Source organism: Ceratina calcarata, unplaced genomic scaffold (assembly GCF_001652005.2).
Source record: "Ceratina calcarata isolate Rehan_Ccalc_2016 unplaced genomic scaffold, ASM165200v1 scaffold78.2, whole genome shotgun sequence".
NCBI lineage: Eukaryota > Metazoa > Arthropoda > Insecta > Hymenoptera > Apidae > Ceratina > Ceratina calcarata.
The window spans coordinates 547550-565416 of NW_017179105.1; the positions used below are offsets into that span (position 1 = coordinate 547550).

The 17867-nt window shown below is 42.5% G+C and overlaps 2 protein-coding genes across 2 annotated transcripts in view; one reads left to right on the plus strand and one right to left on the minus strand.

The window, feature by feature from the left end:
- Ance-3 (angiotensin-converting enzyme Ance-3) overlaps positions 1 to 17861 on the plus strand; it is a 38546-nt gene extending 20685 nt beyond the window's left edge. The window contains exons 11-13 of the mRNA XM_018034273.2: positions 7309 to 7449; positions 14812 to 14978; positions 17081 to 17861. Coding sequence (XP_017889762.1) covers positions 7309 to 7449; positions 14812 to 14978; positions 17081 to 17223 — 451 coding nt within the window. The 3' untranslated portion in view covers positions 17224 to 17861. The remainder of the gene's footprint in view (positions 1 to 7308; positions 7450 to 14811; positions 14979 to 17080) is intronic.
- Positions 2707 to 4692, minus strand: LOC108630783 (proline-rich protein 4). The gene is made up of 2 exons (XM_018034275.2): positions 4582 to 4692; positions 2707 to 4230 (listed from the first exon to the last, which is right to left on the minus strand). The coding sequence occupies exons 1-2, from the start codon at positions 4591 to 4593 to the stop codon at positions 3166 to 3168; spliced, it is 1077 nt and encodes a 358-aa protein (XP_017889764.1). The 5' UTR covers positions 4594 to 4692; the 3' UTR covers positions 2707 to 3165.
- Positions 17862 to 17867: the final 6 nt, after the last annotated feature.

Consider the following 17867-nt stretch of genomic DNA (forward strand, 5'->3'; position numbering starts at 1 on the left):
ACTTGGATACGCTAACAAATGAAGAACTACAATTTCCAATGACTTCCGATTTTCCGAATATTAATTCAGAAACTAATCTCAATTAAACACTGATATTCATTAAGATATTAAATGTCAATTACTTTTATTCTTACTTCAAATGCAAAATATGGTGTGCACTAATGAAAATAAAGTAATACAAGTGTGACAAAATTTGAAAATGATAGTTATTCTCTTTCCGAAATACTAATCTCGAATCAAGTATAACGTTGATAATATCAACGTTCTACGGTTACCTATTACCTATCGTGCTGGAAAAAAGCATCGGCACCGGCATCGGTGAGCCTGAAAGTCGGTATACTCCGGAACAGTCATTCTGTGGGTTTTCATAAATCTATCTTGCCGGTTCGAGCCCTCTTGGGCCCTTTTTTCGGGCCGCGCGTTAACACAGGCGTTGCCACTCTTTAGTAATCTCTCCTCGGTGATGTATGTAAAGTGTGTACCAGGCGTTGTACACATCCCATGCATTCCTTATCGACGCTTGTTCTGAGTTTGCCTTCGTGAAAGTACCGAGCTACGTAAACAGCGCTGCTGGACTTAAATTCAAACAGTCTTTGCAATTTTACAATTAATTATTTCGTAGACAGAACAAAAAGGTATGAAACGGAAAGATCTTAACCATTGAACTTAACTACGCGTGACGAAAAAATTATAGAAGACCTAACAGGCACATTCGTGTGTATTTAAAGCCGAAGGGAAATGATACCGTATTAGACAGACCACCGAAAAATGTATTATAAAAAGCTGTAGCTCCAGTTGTCTAATATAAGAAAGGTCCTATGCAATGTCCAAAATACTGTTCTTTCATTTTTTGCCAAACACTCGTTAACTATCGACGCTAGCGGAAAATGTTTCAAGCAAAAATTGTATCTCTAGCTGTCAGCTACAAAGAACTCACTGCCACTTTTTAGTAGTATCTCGATAGACATATCTTCTTCATTATCTTTATTCAAGAACATAACGAGATCATATAAGGATGTAGAAAATATAGTGTGAGTATTTAAGGGGTATAAGAGTAGCATTGATCAGACACGATTTCTACTCGAAAGAACAATACAGAAAGTCGTATAGTCGAAATTCGTTACATAAAATATTATGGAATATTCTCATCGATAATGTATGGAAGTGTCGCGTAAAGGGAATGGGTCCGTTCCGGCCGGACACAAAGGCGCCTCGAGTTTCTCTCCCATGACGATCTTTCGAAGGGAGGCCTCTCTCACTTTCAGCCTCGATCGCAGTCGCGTGCGGAGTCCGATTGCGCAACAATTGTCGGCTTCGACGGACGAGCACGAACTCTGCGAATCGTGAGTCAAGTGCCTGGGCACGGTCGAAGTGGGTCGAAGCGCACAAGCGAATTCCGTCGTTTACTCCGGAACGCAAAATCATTTTTCATCGCATTTTTACTTATTCCATTATTTTTACACATTGAGTTTTAATTATAAAAAATTAAAACATGGTAACATGAGAATGATTAATTAAAAATTGATTTTGTTTACTCGACTTGTTTGTTTAATATTTTCATTGTACATTTGATATGCACATTTGATATATTCATTTGGTGACATAAATAGCGAGTCCAGTGGACAGAACCGGTTGGCTGCAGAAGAATTAAACGAAGGCGTGATTTCTCGTTACGGTTCGCCGGCTTCTGTGGGCACAGGCGACGTCAATTGAAGATCGTAACGAAGCCGCGGGCGCTAATTAAAATCCATAATGTGGACACAGTCGTTACGTGGTCACCAATCGAAATTGTTAGTAATATAGTCGAAGAATCCACCCCCGGTTGCTTAACGAACGCGCAACCAAGCTAATTGAAGGCTGTTTGCGCGTCGTTGCTAAAGTTTCCGGTGTCTCGATGATCGCTTTCCCTCGACGCGAACATCAAACGCAAAAGTACATTCTGTTTCTACAATTCTTAAAAATACAATTTTAATCAGATTCAAATACTGACCTCGTGCATTCTCTATAGAGGCAAGTCTTTTGAATAGTAAGCTTTACTTTTGTTCTTCAATGTTCGCGACTCGAATTGGATTCGAAGTCGAGATCGAGTTTCTAATAATAGAACGTACTACGTGTTTGAAAGAATCATAGAATCGCGCCTTCCACGAGTTCTGTTCTCTGAGTGGGTTGAAAAGCGCAGAGGCGAAAACTGCGGTCAAGAGCATCGATTTGGTAAAGGGGCGTTCGAGAATTGGGTCGCGACTCGACCATTCGTTCTGTCACGTAAAAATGAATCTGATCTCTCGTTCCTCGGAACAATTGCTGATTTTCTTAGATCATTCGATGCTCTTGACAAAAATGGCCGAGCAAATGTAACGCAAAGCGCACGAGGTGTTAACCGTGATTTTACGAATTCCGAAACGTACGATGCACACGTGACGTAAAAATGGGTACATGCATGGCTAGTCCTGCTGAGCAGGAAAGTTTCGAGTAGAAAGTGAAACTGATCAATTTTCCCTTGTTGTCCGATTGCGAAGCAGTCGGTCGTAAACGAAGGTTTTCCACAACCTTGTGAAATCGGCGAGTCGTGGAACAACAGGCGGAACATGGAATTGCTTCTAGGATCGTTACGGGACATAGTCGATGGTCCGGTTGGAAAGCGGGCAATCATCGAATTACTGTGACGCGATCAGGATATCGTGAGGAAACGGAAATGAAAGATGCAACTTGTTTTTTACATAATTACTATTTATAATTCGTACAAAAATACATGTATTTTGCTATGGTAGAAAAAAGTAGGTGAGATAAGCGAGCTGATGTTGTCGACGTGTTCCTTTTTACTTTTCTAGCGAAGTTCGGTAAAAAGACAGGCTCTGACCCTTCTCGGTTGGTTCCTAGTCGTGGCGCGCGTCGCGTTTCTCGATACGATCGACCTCGGAGGGACCGGCCTCTGCGAAGCGACGCGTTCTTTTTCTTACCGGAACTCCTCCTGCGATCCAGCTATAAGAATACGACTCGTGTGCGCGGATCGACGCGTGCCACCGTACCTTCTCTCCCCTGTTTGTTCGCTTTTACCTAAAATACCTGCTCGATCGTTTTTGGGCATTGGTATGGTCTAGTCACCGATTACCGTCCGATCGATCGATCTTCGACCGGCAATCAAACCGGTACGACCGTGGAACGAGCTTAATGATAACCGTGGCCACCCTCCCAGCCGTTACTGTATCCGTGGTGGTACTCCTGATGCACCGGAACCGCCACGGGCACTTTTACTGCGACCGGATATGGCTTGTCGACCGGGTAGGGCACCGGCCTGTCGATGTGGACGGGATACGGTCTGTCGACCGGTACCTTAACCTCGACGGGCACGGGCCTGTCTACTGGATACGGCACCGGCTTCTCGACCGGGTACGGTTGCGGGACCGGCACCTTCACCGGGTAGGCTACTGGCTTCTCGACTGGTACCGGGTACGGTCTGTCGACGGGTACTTTGACTGGAACCGGCACTGGCTTCTCGACGGGGTAGGGCACGTGCTTCTCGACATGCACCGGGTAGGGTTTCAGCACCGGCACGTGAATAGGACGATCGACGGGGACCTTCACTGGGACCAATTTCTCCACCGGGTAGGGCGCTGGTACGTGGACCGGAACTTTGACTGGGTACGGGACTGGCTTCTCAACCGGGTACGGTTGCGGGACCGGAACCTTCACTGGGTAGGGGACGTGCTTCTCCACGGGGTAGGGCTGCGGCACCAGAACTTTGACCGGGTATGGACGGTCGACGGGCACGTGAACCGGGTACGGGACTTTCTTCTCCACGGGGTACGGTTGGGGTACGTGTACCGGTACCTTGACGAGGACCTTCACCGGGTAGGGTTTCTCCACTGGGTATGGTTGTGGTACTGGAACCTTCACTGGGTAGGGTACGTGCTTCTCAACGGGATACGGCACGTGCTTCTCAACGGGATACGGCACGGGGACGTTCTTCACGACGGTCACGGTCTTTATGTGCTCGTGTCCACCTTCGTACCCACCGTAACCGTAACCGCCGCCCAGTTCTAGACCACCGTGTCCACCAGATCCAATATCGTAACCGCCGTCGTAGCTGTAGCCGTAGCCGAGACCCAACAAGCCACGCTTCTCTTGCTTCTTCGTCGATTTGTCCTCTTCGAGGGCGCTCGCTTTCTCAGACTTGGCGGCCTCCTCGGCCCATGTGGCCGAAGCCAGCAGGGCTATCGCCGTTGTGTAAACCTACAAAACCACAATTAGTAGAAAGCCGGATTACTATTTGAAAACGAAAGCAAGTGGGAACCGGTTGAAAACGAATCGAGCACAATTTCGAGCTTCTAGACCAGAAGACGACGGTTACTGAATTTTGATACTCGGAATTTGTCAAATTTGGATAGAAGATCACTCGTACGGATTTTACTACGAGCGATTCTCAGGAAGGGAAACCGACTTCCCTTGAGGAAACCGGCACTCCCTCGGTAGAAATCGCTCACTAGAACCGACGTAACGACGAACGAGTCTTTCTGGTCTCGTCACTGAACCCGACGCGAATTACGTTATATCCCCTCGCCTGGTTTCACTCGTACCACGTACCAGAATTCTCATTTTTCTTCTCGAGATATTCCAGGTGCGTCCAGAAGTGAACTGGATGCTGATTGCCGCCGGTTCGTCGCCTTATATACGCGGCATACTTTCGCCTTCGCCACCCGGGCCCGACACGCCGTAACCCCCCACGTTACACCTCTTTGTTCGCCACGATCGACTACCACTCCCCTGCGGGAGACACACGACTCCCTCCCTCCACGCCTCTCGAAAACCTCCTCTCCACTTTTTTCACAACAGTTTCGTTTTCTATCTTCGCGTATCGGTTAGGGACCCCCACTGTCGTCGGTCGTATCCCTGCCCGTTACGACGATACCGAACCATCCGCAAGTTCGTTCCGCACACCTGACGTACCCTACGCGCCTTCCTCTTTTCGACACTCGCCTCTTTCTCTTCAGTCTGCGTTCTTTCGATTCAAATGATAAAATCATCGTCGTTACGAGGATATGCTAGTAGTCTAACAAATATGGTAGTTGAAAATGTCTATCGATACTTTTTCTATGTAACAAAGGGTTAGAATATTCGTTCGATCAACTTCTCTCAATCAATTTGCCCCTGTAATCTGTACATCAGCTGAAAGACTTCGAAAGGAGATCATTGATTCGAAATCGATGATCGGATTTCGCAAGGCGAAAGGTCGAAGCCCGTATGACCCGGGGTGCTGAAAATTTTGCAATCGATATTCGATTCTTGTTATCCTGCAAGCCGGACATGGCCGTCGGCGATACGGAATAAATCGGATCGGCGCAGCAGCCACGATCCTCTTCCCTTTCTCCCTTGCCGTTCCGTTTTCGTCCTTCCTCTCGCGAGCAACGGTTACGTGGACACCGGTCCCCGACGTAAGTGTTCACCCGCGAGGATTTATCCGCCGCCAATCTCGTGGGTGCAACCATTACTCCCTTTCATGAGACACGCTGGTTCTACGTCACGATTTCCCACTCTTAGCCAGCCAGGCACCAGTTCCGTTTTCTTACACGCGCCTATGTCGCGGATCTTTATGCTAAATCACGTTTTTAGTACTACCAAGAAAATCTAATTAAAATTTGTTTTAAAATAGTTAAATGAAAACAGTTAATAGCGCTTGGGGGTTTCAACACTTTTACTCGAATTGCATAATGCGTTGAGTATGTTACTTTGCACGTATCCTGTACATTCCAGTTCCATTAAATTTCTTTTAAACGGATAAGGATCTATGATCTAGTTATTAGAAGCGAATAATGCAGGCTTAATATAAGCTTGCGAGAGGTTCGTTAAGTCATTGCGTAACGAGATGCTGCGATCCGAGTGCGTAAATGCGATCGGCACACGAAATTGATAGTCTAAACGCGGAGACCGGTTCTTAAACGTTTAATCAATCATCGATAACAAACTCCCCGGATACTCGGATCGCGAATTAATTTACTGACTCCCTGTGCAACTGTGATCTTCTTTTTCTCAACGACGTTTAAAAGTCTTCTCGTCAATATTGATCTTCGATTTCCCCTTTGGAATCGACCACGCGAATCCATGAATCACACTCACTGCCATTCACAGCGTGGTTCGTTTCCTTGGATTCAATTACGGTAAAGTCGTTTTCCTCGCCTTGGACCGCGGATAGGAGTCTTCGATTACTATCGACTAGCCACGTGGGCAGAATGCAAAGGTCAGTCGATAAAATTCGCCGGTGTATGCGTACTACGTAACCAATTTCACCTTCGTCCGATCAATACCCGTGATCCGATCGCGATAGCCACTCTTGGTCAAATGATATCAGCAGTTTTCATATAACTGTTATTTTTATAACTAAACCGCACATTTTTCTATAAAATAATTAATAAATAAAATAATGTGATTTAGATAGGAAGGATTAGGCAGTATTAGATTTCTTCATTTATAATCGATTTATAAGTATAGATGGTCTGAAATCAGTTTCGTCATATTCTTTAGACTAGGCAGTCTGAAACAAAAAGTATCAACACCGATCGTGTTTAAGAGAAAGGAGAAACGCTCTTTGAGGCCTTTTCGGAAATCAACAAGAAACCATGTAAAATAGTCCGATATTTTCGTAAGACGGATCATCTGGAAATAGTGAGTTGTCACGCGAAAGCGAATCCGAAATCCGAGTCGTAAAACGGTAATTGCGTTATGAAACCGAGCCGAGATGATCCAGGTTGTCGGGCGAAATTCCACACTTTCGCGATGGTAAGAGGTATTTCTGAGGCCCGTTTTCGTTGGAAAGTAGACGACGGCGACGGCGAACCGCGGAGGATAGACCCGCGTCTGTTACGTAAAGGTCGTCGATGAAGAGACGTCGATGTAACGGCGACCTCTCGCTTTGTCTCTTTCACTCGAGAACAACGAGACGATTCCTAGACCTCGTTGACACTGGCCTTGAGACCCAGTCTGTTCAAGGTTCGCAAAACCAGCGTTCGGGTCATTAAACGCTTCGCTAATTAATCGTCGCACGATTTTAACAGTTTCCAAGATTCGCTTTACGAAATCTCATAGCTTTTACTAGGAGTAAACAATTCGGGACATGAAAGTTTGCTTGACGTTCTGTTTATTTTGTTGACAGTGTACATTTAGTTGCGATATCACTGAAATGAAATACGTGTAAATTATATCATTGGAATTCGGATGAGATATTTGTGACGATCAAGGATTGACACGTTTACAAACAGGGTCCTATACATAGGGAAATCGAGCTCGCTTTAACTCGCTTTCTCTCATATTTCACAGAAATTTCGTGGCCGGCGTGCTTCAGTTTCAACTGTATCGCGCGTTATGCGAAGCAGCTGGACAGAGGAGCCTCGACGATCCCAGGAGGCCGTTGCATAGATGCGACTTCTACAGGAGTCCTCGAGCTGGCGCAATTCTAGGGTGAGTCCTAGCTACATTATTAAAATCCATCTGTAATTTAAAGTAAATCACAATTACCTATTATGAAAGCGGTATGATATAAATTGACATGACACACAAATGAAAATCACGTTTTCTCTTAGTGTCTGATTTATTATCACTTTCATAATGATGAATAATCATTATAATCTTCATGCACTTCGTAAAACTGTTGATTCTTGCTTGGAATTGGATTGCTGATCAGATAATTATGAAGTTAATCAGTCACTTGTTACTTTGTGAACGAATAGCTTTCCCAACGAAATGATAAATGCAGTTTTCCAGAAAAAAGAGGGCGAGCACCGCTTTGTCCTGGCAAAGGCCGAGCTAGTGTCGTAAAGCGTGAACATAACTAACGAGATTGAGGCGCGAGCACGAAGGCTGTTCTAAATGATCTTTCAAACACCATCCCTGGCACGAAGCTTTTGATCAATGCAGAGATATGACATCAAATAAGAACTCGAACTACGATGTAATGGAATTTTAAAGATTACAACTTTTTATCGTTATTTTATTACATACTCTGTGTCACGGTTGATCAAAAACTTATTGTCAGTGGTAGCTGATAGTACGGCCTCGTCCACGGAAAGTCGATAAGGTCATAACGATTAAATAATCGATGAAGTTTCCGGTTCGCGGAACCCGCGTCGCTTTCTCTCCGCGTAGCTTCCACGATGATGGGTACGTCGATTCGGAATACTTTACTTGTTTTACTTCGTGAGAGTTTGATGTGGTCCTGAATCCCAAGTTTCGCCACGCGACATGGCTTGCTTTCGTTATATTAACGTTACTTCCATGAAGTGAATTGAGTTTTGAGAAAGTTAAAATTTATCGTGAATAAATCAGAATCAACGGCAAACCGTGGCTATATTTAGTCCGGCTAATTAAGCAAAACTTTGCATGCATTCCTGAATTTGACGTAGAACTATCAATTCACTACTTATCCCTCTTACCTGGGGACGTCAACTATTTTTTTTTTTTTTTTTTTACCGGCATCGTTACGAAAGGCGATGTTTATTCATCGACTCGTAACGAGTTTGGTTGTAAATTCTGCAACGTTAAGAACCGTGGGAGGGACGATCCAAAGTTTGATTCTTATAGACGTTGCAGTTAAAAAATGTCGTGTCCCTTCGAAGAAGACGCATAAAAAATGGTTCTGTTTTTCGATTCTCTAGAATTCAAATAAAATTAAGAATTGGATTTTGTCGTCGAAAATTCCACTATTTTATTCCAAGGTGACTGCCAAACCGATCGGCCGGTTTATGAATATTCCATGATGTTTAACGTTGATGCATCGGTTCCCGAATAAGAAAATTATCAATTCAGGCGGATGGCATGCGAACCTGCATAGAATTCTGACATTTTGACCTGGTTGGAATTCAAGGTTTACCCAGTTTTTGGCTGCCAACTTCCAGTCTCTTAAATAATCATGATATAATATTTCTAGCTAATCAAGTTCACGTATATTTTGCTACAAGTGTTGTTTTGTAGGATCGTTAGGACATCTTCGGTCTCTGACTGATTTGATAATCAGATAAGAATTCTCATCCGGATGGTAGTGACACGATTTTGTTAAGCTCGGTTACGTGACCGATTGCGAAAATTCTCGTGAGAGTCAAAAAATCGTCACGTATCTGACATTATCGGCTTGGTTCTCCAATTTCGAGATATTAGGTTCGCGATGATACACGATGTCGCAATCCGTTGTATTAACCCTGAATAAATTTTATTCTAATAAAAGTCGGGGTCCACCGGTGCGTTTCCAAAAAATCTGGAGACGATTGTATAAATCTGCTGGTCCCGAGACGCATCGAATCCAGATAAACCGTCTAGTTTTTGTGTCCCGTCGTAAAATGATATTTAGTTAAATTGAAATTCTGATCACTAATTAAAATTCTTATGCATTCGCTAAAAGGTGGAGCGAGCCGTATTGATACATAAATTCTGTTTCGAGGAATTTTCTTAACGACCTCATCCTTGACTTACAAAACTAGAATTACCAGTAATCAATTTTTTTTTCGTAAATAAGTGCATATTAATGATTCAATTGACCTATAGGAAGCTTCCATCAGGGCTCGACAACTTGTTTACGAGTCCGAGGTGTCAAATGTTTCCACGCCCCGTGAAAATTGCATAAAGTTCACAGTTTAGTAATCGGTAATTTCAATTACACGAGCTGCTTTCACCGTGAAACTAGCGGGCGGGACATTTATTATAAATGGCGACGAATTTTTGTTGATGCCACGGCCTCAGGCCCCGAGGAAAGTCCGATTAAGCACGTAACGCAACCAACGCGACGTATGTAAATCATTCGCGATTCGCAACGGACCCACGATGCGTCTACCTGGTGGGCGTAAAAAATATTCCACACCTTTTACGTTCTTCGTCGTCAATCTTTCATTGAACGAAGCAAAATTTTTATCATATATTAAAGATCGTCTATTAAGTTTTCATTTCAGATACAGATACGTAAAAATTGCTATGTCTTTTTTTAAATGACTTATTAATTTGAAGAACAAATCATTTTTACCTCTCCGGTAGTCACTCGCCGGTACTTCTAGTGGTAAAGCATATATTGATTTATGAAATCTCTGTCATACTTAAAGCTTGACAGATACTCTTCAATGTTTGATCAGTCTTGATAAAAGATTTCATTAACGGATAAATATCAATTTATCTATGTTAGATATTTGATAAGTATCAAAAGTGGAATAGAGTCCAGATGGTTGGGCGAGATTGATACGAAATCGGCGATACTTTCAAGGTCCCTTGGAAAAGTTTCAACAATCCGATGCGAATACAAAGCACGTGTACCGGAAGATATCATGCCGATCCAATCCCTTGACAATTTTCAACGTGATCTAGGTCAACGAGAGGGATACGGTTATCCGGCAAATTCGACAACCCTTTATATCATATCCACGCGTGCGACCATCGATTTAACTGGAATTCACGATGCTGTAACGAGATTTCGTTTGATCAAAACGACATCACGTACCATTTTTTCGAAATAAATCTGCCAGCTATAAATATCTTCAAGTCTTACGTATATAACAATACGTAATAATTGACACAAGATATATTATATATAAAAATAGAAATGGCCAATGTAAAATGCAAGGGGCTGAGAACGACCTAATTTGAAAGTTGAGAGTATCAGTAGAATCAGGCAACGGCGCGTGGCAGACCAGTGTTCTTTATTCCATAATGGAACGGGTGAAGTAACCCGAAGAAACGAGCAATTAAGCGTGATGCACCCGTCAGAACGGGTAGTCCACAATAATAAATCGTTTTCTATCGCTTGGGAGGATCTGTGCTTGATTTCTGACGTGAGGAAATTATCTCCTTATACTCGGTTATATTGGGAAATTTCAGCGTCATTGCCCAATCGGAACGTTTATAAAAATCTCGGTTTTTCAAACATTTCGCAAGACGCTTGTCCGTAACGAATCTCACATTTTTCCAAATTCAATTGGTACATCCTTCAATCGAACTCTGATTGAAGTTGATTAATCCGTCCCGCGTTCCACTTTCAATTATTAGATGAAACAGTTTACTTAATCCTCGAGCACAATTATTTATAACCAATATCTATCAGGTTCCAGTATCATTTATCATTTACCAGTTTGTACAATATATTGCAGTTTTTATTTCAAATAATTACTTAATGAAAATTTGATCAGTTTTCTCTTTTATTGTCGATCGGTCGGAATCAGCTACCGTCTAAAGACCTGACTTCCTGTAATCGAAGGACGATCTCGAGCTCTCGCGTTGCAGCCACGTTACGAAAGCGACTGCGTAAAAAGCTGCGTGTGTCGCGTACACGAGGAAACGCCGCGGCTTGTTACATCGCGCGTTGCACTTCCGTTTTACGAGGCCGTGTAACTTTACTCTCGCCCGAGGCGAGCCGAGGGGAAGGCCAAGAAACCATGAGAGGAAAATATTCTAGTAAAAGTTTCAATTCTTCTCCTGTTCATTCGTTCTCTAAATAGAATCTAGTGTTGTTGTTGTTATTGTTAGTTCGTTCCTGATTAGAACTTTTATATTCTGATTGAAAGATATGGGTTTTACACATTGTAAGTTGGACGTAATATGCCAAGTGTATTACGTAGTAGAACCTGTCTGGAAATGATATTTTCCATTATGAAAAGAGAAATTGCAAACGATCTAATTTCCATTACGCTTTGTACAATCAGCCCGCAGTGACTCGAGTGCAGCGGTTTCCTCGGGCCAATTAAGCTCAGGAATCGATTGAAATTCATGCAAATCGTCGAGGCTCGTTCGATGATTGGCTACAGTTACGAAAGTGAAGAAACGTCAAGCATTTTCCGATAATAATAGCGAACAATTGTTCCTATCGTGGATCTGTCAAGGTCATAAATAGCAAATGGCACCTATGCTGCAAAACTCGACTCCTTTAGCCAAATGACACGCGTTTCCCACAAGCAGTGTCGGGATCACCCTTAAAACGTAGAACCTAGAATTCGTGACTCGATTCTACCGTGCAGGAGGCAGCACGTAAATCATTCTGCTGCGGATTCGTGATGCTCAAGAGACAATGCAACTATCTACTCCCATTAGTATTCTATTTTAAATAAAGTTCACCTCTAGACCCTTGTTGAGAAAACATGCAAAAATCACGGAGATTTTATTTTATTTTATTACGATTAAGCTTTGTTCTTTGAGACAGTTGTACAGAGGTTGGATTTCGAAGGAAACTACGTAGAGACTCTGAATTATGCTGGACCCTTCGTAAATTTTCGAAGGATCAATATCACTATGGCAACACAGGATTCTTAGACTCTGAAGACACGAGAGCGTTCTTCGTGTTCACTTAATGATTACTGACACGACTGTAATTCCATGTTCCTCGACCCTCTTAATCGTTACATATATAAAATTAACACAAATTAAATTATGCAACATATCATAATTTTATTTATTAAATATCAGTTTAATATTTTATCTTATCACCGAGAATATTTCTGTCGAATAGATTTCATGAATCATAAAATAACTTTCTATACTTAATATTAAATTGTGTAACGAAGTTCCGTTTATAGTAGATATCAGTGAACGGCTAAACATTTTTATAATTCGCATCAGGAACGTTGTGATTTCTATTAAACAGCGAACAGTTCTCCGCGATTGGTTGAATTTTCCCATAAGTAGATAAGGTCAGTCGTGGCAAGACGGCGGTAGGCACGGTGGTGTTCGGTCGTTCAGCATCCCGGTTTGCGAAATATCGAGGCAGGAAAGTGGCGATTTCGCTGACACCGGAAATTGTGAGACCGATATAAATTGCATCGGAGGCATACCGAAATGTTTTTGCTCGTCCGGTCGATTCCCACGCGAGCCGGAAACGAGACGGCGCGGCCTGCATCCGAATTACTTTCCAAAATGTCGTTATATCACACCCTGACGTTTCACTCTCACCGATTTTCACCAATTATTTGTTTACTTTGCAAATTCACCGCAGCCACGAACGCGTATCTGATTGATAACTGCGGTAGAAAGGTGCGAATGTAGTTCGATAAGAATTCAGCATAATACTCTATAATCTTCTAATTACGCAAACTCTGCGGTTCCTGAAACGCGGTGTTGATTTTTCAACAGCTCATTGGGTTCTAGTTACCGAGTATGGGAATCGTCGAACACCCTCTTATGCAAGATTCAGACACAATCGGGTCTAGTCTATCAGTAATTTGCGTTCATGGAAATCTGAACTCAGAAAAAATTTCTGATATTAAGTTCCGATTTACGTAACAAAACTACATTGTCACGTCGCCGACGTGAACAGACATCAAGCGCGAGATGTATCGTTTTCCTCCGGAAACAAGAAAGCGAGGGGAAGGTGGTAGAATAAGCTCGAATAACAGTGAAAAAGCCACATAACGAAGTTCCTTAAGGATGTATTGGTTATACAGTCAATCCCAAAAGTTTATGTATATATTATGTGTATACACCTTAGAAAAACGCATTTCCTATAATTAAAAAGAAATCAGACGTCGAAAGAACAATGCTAATAATCATATGTCAGTCATATGCAATTTTTCCGTATATTCAACGGTTTGGGAGTTATTGGTCAAAAACGAAAATTTGAAAGAAATTAAAGAGGTACCCCTTGGAAAAATCTCGGAGAAATCGAAAATTTTTTTTTGTTGTCTATTATTAGCATTGTTCTTCCGACATCTGATTTCTTTTTAAAAACTGCGTTTCTAAAGTACATAAACTTTTGGGATTGACTGTATAGCCAATACATCCTTAATTATATTTGACTCTCGTCTAGAAAATGTGATCGTCGTTTTATCGTCGATCTCATTATTCAAGATTATTTTTCGATTGAGTGAGACGTGAATGGAAACAAGTTACTTTATGCAATATCTTAAGGAGCTGAGATCAATTTAATGTATAAGAAAATAATACGAATGTAATTTCCTCTAGATGCTATCTTAAAAGTAATGTTGTTTTCTTGATAATGCTCATGGCAACTGACAGCGGCCGCGTGGGAGTAGCTAACCAGGATCAAAGCATTATCTCCGGTACCAATTCAACGAGATTATGACTCGAACCTTATTACAGCCACGTCACGATCGACCGCGATTCAATCATGCGACCGATCAACCTACAAATTAACACTAGAAAGGCCAATCAAGTTCAAGCGAAATCTCGTTCATTATTTTAATTAACAGTATACCTCCATTACTCACTGATTCTTGCGATAGGATTTCTGACACATTCTTTTTACATTCCGTGTTAAATCACCGTTTTAAGTCAGTGTTTTAAATGCATCGAATCATCGTTCTAAAAGACAAGTCTCGCTCGCATTTTCATCTCGGATCGTTAGCGGACAGAATCAATTTCGAGCTCGTAACTCATACGAGTTGTGACACACCCACTGTGAAATCAGAAACCGCGGCCGAACGGTCGATTGCCAAAGATAGGCTAATTAACGACACGTTGCTTAAAGAGAGGCTCGTTACGCGTCTTTATTTTTCTCTCGTTCCAATTCCATCAGCGAAAAATTTTTCCCCGGCTTTTTCATTGTACTCTGTCGCAACGGGCGACTGGAAAGGACTTGTTCAAGCCTAACGACGCACGAATTATCTAAGCACGCTCGTGATTCGCTCCTGGGAACATTAGCTCACGTTTTGTATAGAAAACTCAGATGAAAATCAGTAGAAAAATCGTAGACATAGGAATGCAATAAAAATGATCTTAACATGATTTATTCTTGCATCGTTGTTTCATTTCAACATATAATTTGTAAATTAAAATATGCACATATTTAAGACGCCAATGTTTGACTCGGAGAATTCTGGATACGTTCTGTTTTGTGAGCAGAAAAATAATGGAGAGGGGATCGTCGCTACCGTGGCAAGAGACTCTTCGAGAAGCCATCGGCGAGGACAGATTGGACGCATCCGCTCTGCGCGAGTACTTCAGGCCTCTCGAAGACTGGCTGAGAACGGAGAACCTGAGGACCGGTGACGTCGTCGGTTGGTCTTACGGTGAGAAAGTCGTTCCCCCGTTTGCTCTTATTTTAACCCCGCTGCCTTTATAACCCTTTCACCACCCGTTCACGCGTGCCGAGCAGACTGAGCAAAGAGAAAAAAAAGCATTATATCTCGAACGTTTCTTATATAACCCGAAACGAGTATTGACATACTACGCATAATACCTGTCAGTATTTGTTCGGATCAGATTAACAAGAGGTGTAATAGGCTTTTTGAATCAGCTATTAAAGACAATGCTCGAGCAAACGTAAGAAGCATGTAAATGTCTGATTAAGAAAGTCCGTTTTATCTGTTTGGCTAATATTCAACTTTATCTAAAATCTCGTGAACTAATTGGAGAGCACGTTGCGTTAAGCGATCAACTTGAATCGTTACGCAAACTGATAGATAGTTTGATAGAACTGTCATTCGATACGGTGATCTTAATTAGGAGAGACCCGAAGATGGTTAATTAAGATCGATCCGCCCTTCCGTTTTCTTATGTCACTCGAGTCGATTTTTACCGGCGGTTCCGCGTCCGCGACTTTTTCAGCATCGATGAAAACAAGGAACCGTGCGAGGCAGGACCGGTGCATACGTCGGGACGCCTTTCATCGTAACTTGTTACAAATTATGCAATTTCCTACCGTAACAGATTGAAGGTTGCAGTTCCCACGTGCCAGTTACCGGTACTCTAAGCGCTACAAATATTCATCGTGTGACGACACTCCACTGAATTACGAGTCGGGACGGTGAAATTATTAGGCTGCTTAGAATCTTCCACAAAACTAGATCTTACCAAATTTGCAAAACGTTACGTAAGCCTGCAATTTACGGAGAAGAACGGCAGAATGAGAATAGCAATGAGATACTTTACTGATAAACGATAATTAATTGCCCAGAGGATTATCTAACCGGACTGATTGATCGCCCATCTGGCTGACCACTGGCCATTAAACCATGAAAGCCTCGGCTCCTCCATCATTAATTCCACGCAGAACGCACGGTCCCTTTCATATCGTCTCGAGCTTAGAGATGCTGCCTTATTTCCGCGTTTAACCATTTCCATCGTGCACTGCCATCAATGTTATAGCAAAAATGAATCGTACAATAATTGCTGTGATGCTTAATTCGATGTTCGATACAACGTAACGATCGATACAATAATTCATATATTAATACTGGAGAAACTGTGCTTGTATAAACTAATGATGCAAATGTGTTAAACGGCCCACGGATCTGGCCCCGTGGGACTGGGTATTGCGAAACGCGTTGCACGGAACGGTTAAACGCGAGCATGGTGCTCGTAAGTAACAAGAAGAAGAAGAGAGAGGCAGAATCGTGAGACACGTTCGACGATTCCACTCTCGTTTGCTCACGTCGATTTGAGCGCACGTGTGCATGTTCACGCGGTCTTCCCGCGGTGGACGTCACCGTTAGAGAATTCGACGAGCTTAAAAGGAAAAAATCGCTGAGCGATTTAATCGAGGAAAGAGAAAAATCAGGTTTCATCGGGCGAGGAAAAATGGGTCGCTTCCGAGAATCGCGATGGAAAGTGCGAGATGTACGTGACTCGAGCGTTACGAGCAGGAGAAAGAGTTGTATTGTATAATTTCTACGTCCTTTCCTCTTTTTTTATTCTCTCCCTTTCTTTCCTTTACCGATCGATTTAATGCAACGTATATTGCGACATTTAATGTATTACCTACCCCGTATCAGAATGTACTTAAGTATATAGAAAATCGAAGCTACGACGATTCGAAAGCGAAAACGGCCCGTTCCCTTTACTTTCCTTTATTTTTTGCGCGTTTCAATCTGGATCATGGGATTTCAGAACCCGTTTCCTGGCTCTTAACGATCCATCGATCTCCGTTCTCCTTGATCCTTCGAGAAGTTCGCCAATTCTAAGCAATTAATTCCGCTATATCTTATTACGTTAACACGCCGTGTAATCATATCACTTCACCTGGTTATTTATTTCATTCTCTCTATTAACACCGACACGATTTCTCACGCGGAGTAACTTATCATAGAGTCGCACGTAGATTTATCGTGTGATAGTCATATCGAGGTAACGTCGAGAGTCGGTATTACGTCCAACAATCGTTAAATTGCAGATGGAGATTACTGCAAGCGGAGCATCGAGACTGCCGGCCTGCAAGTCTACGGAAGCGGATTCTACAACGACGCCTCGTCGACGTGTGCGACGCTACTTTTGCCAGGAATCATGGCGATCTTGACGATCTCCATTTTTCGTTAATAAATGCAGTTTGGAAGTGTTTCCCTTCTCCCAAGGGTTCGAGCGATCGTTCCTCGATCAAAATCAGAGCTGCCAGAAACCAAATAAACGACCAAACGTTTAGTTTAATCCAGTCCGTAACAAGACATGAGAGAACGAGATACAGAATTTCACGATTTCTTCTAAAATGAAGAGCATTTTATTGAGAATTGCGATTAAGCCTGATATCATCTTTCAAATGGATGAGATCGAACGAGACCATTCTTGTTACTGACTCAATTTCAGGTACAGACGAACGGTGCTTGGAGTTACTATTGTTAAGTTAAGTAATTACTAATTAAACGCAGTGCAGTTAATCTCGCGTAGTAAGCTCTATCGGTGCCCTCGCACGTTGAAAAACGGGTCGACCCGGGTTTAATAAAGACAGAGAGATTTACGTTTCTCCTCTGTTAAACGGTGCCAGCGGTATTATTCTTTGAAACTCGCACCAGTGTATATACGTAGTTTGAAATATAGCCACAGACCCAGTTAATTATTTTCGAACACGTGACAAGTCGTCTCGTGTTATCACGTCGGAAGACCGTCCTATAATTTGTTTACTAGTTGAGAAAATCTTTGATACATTTGGTTGTACGAATAATTACATAAAAAATTTCGAGGATATT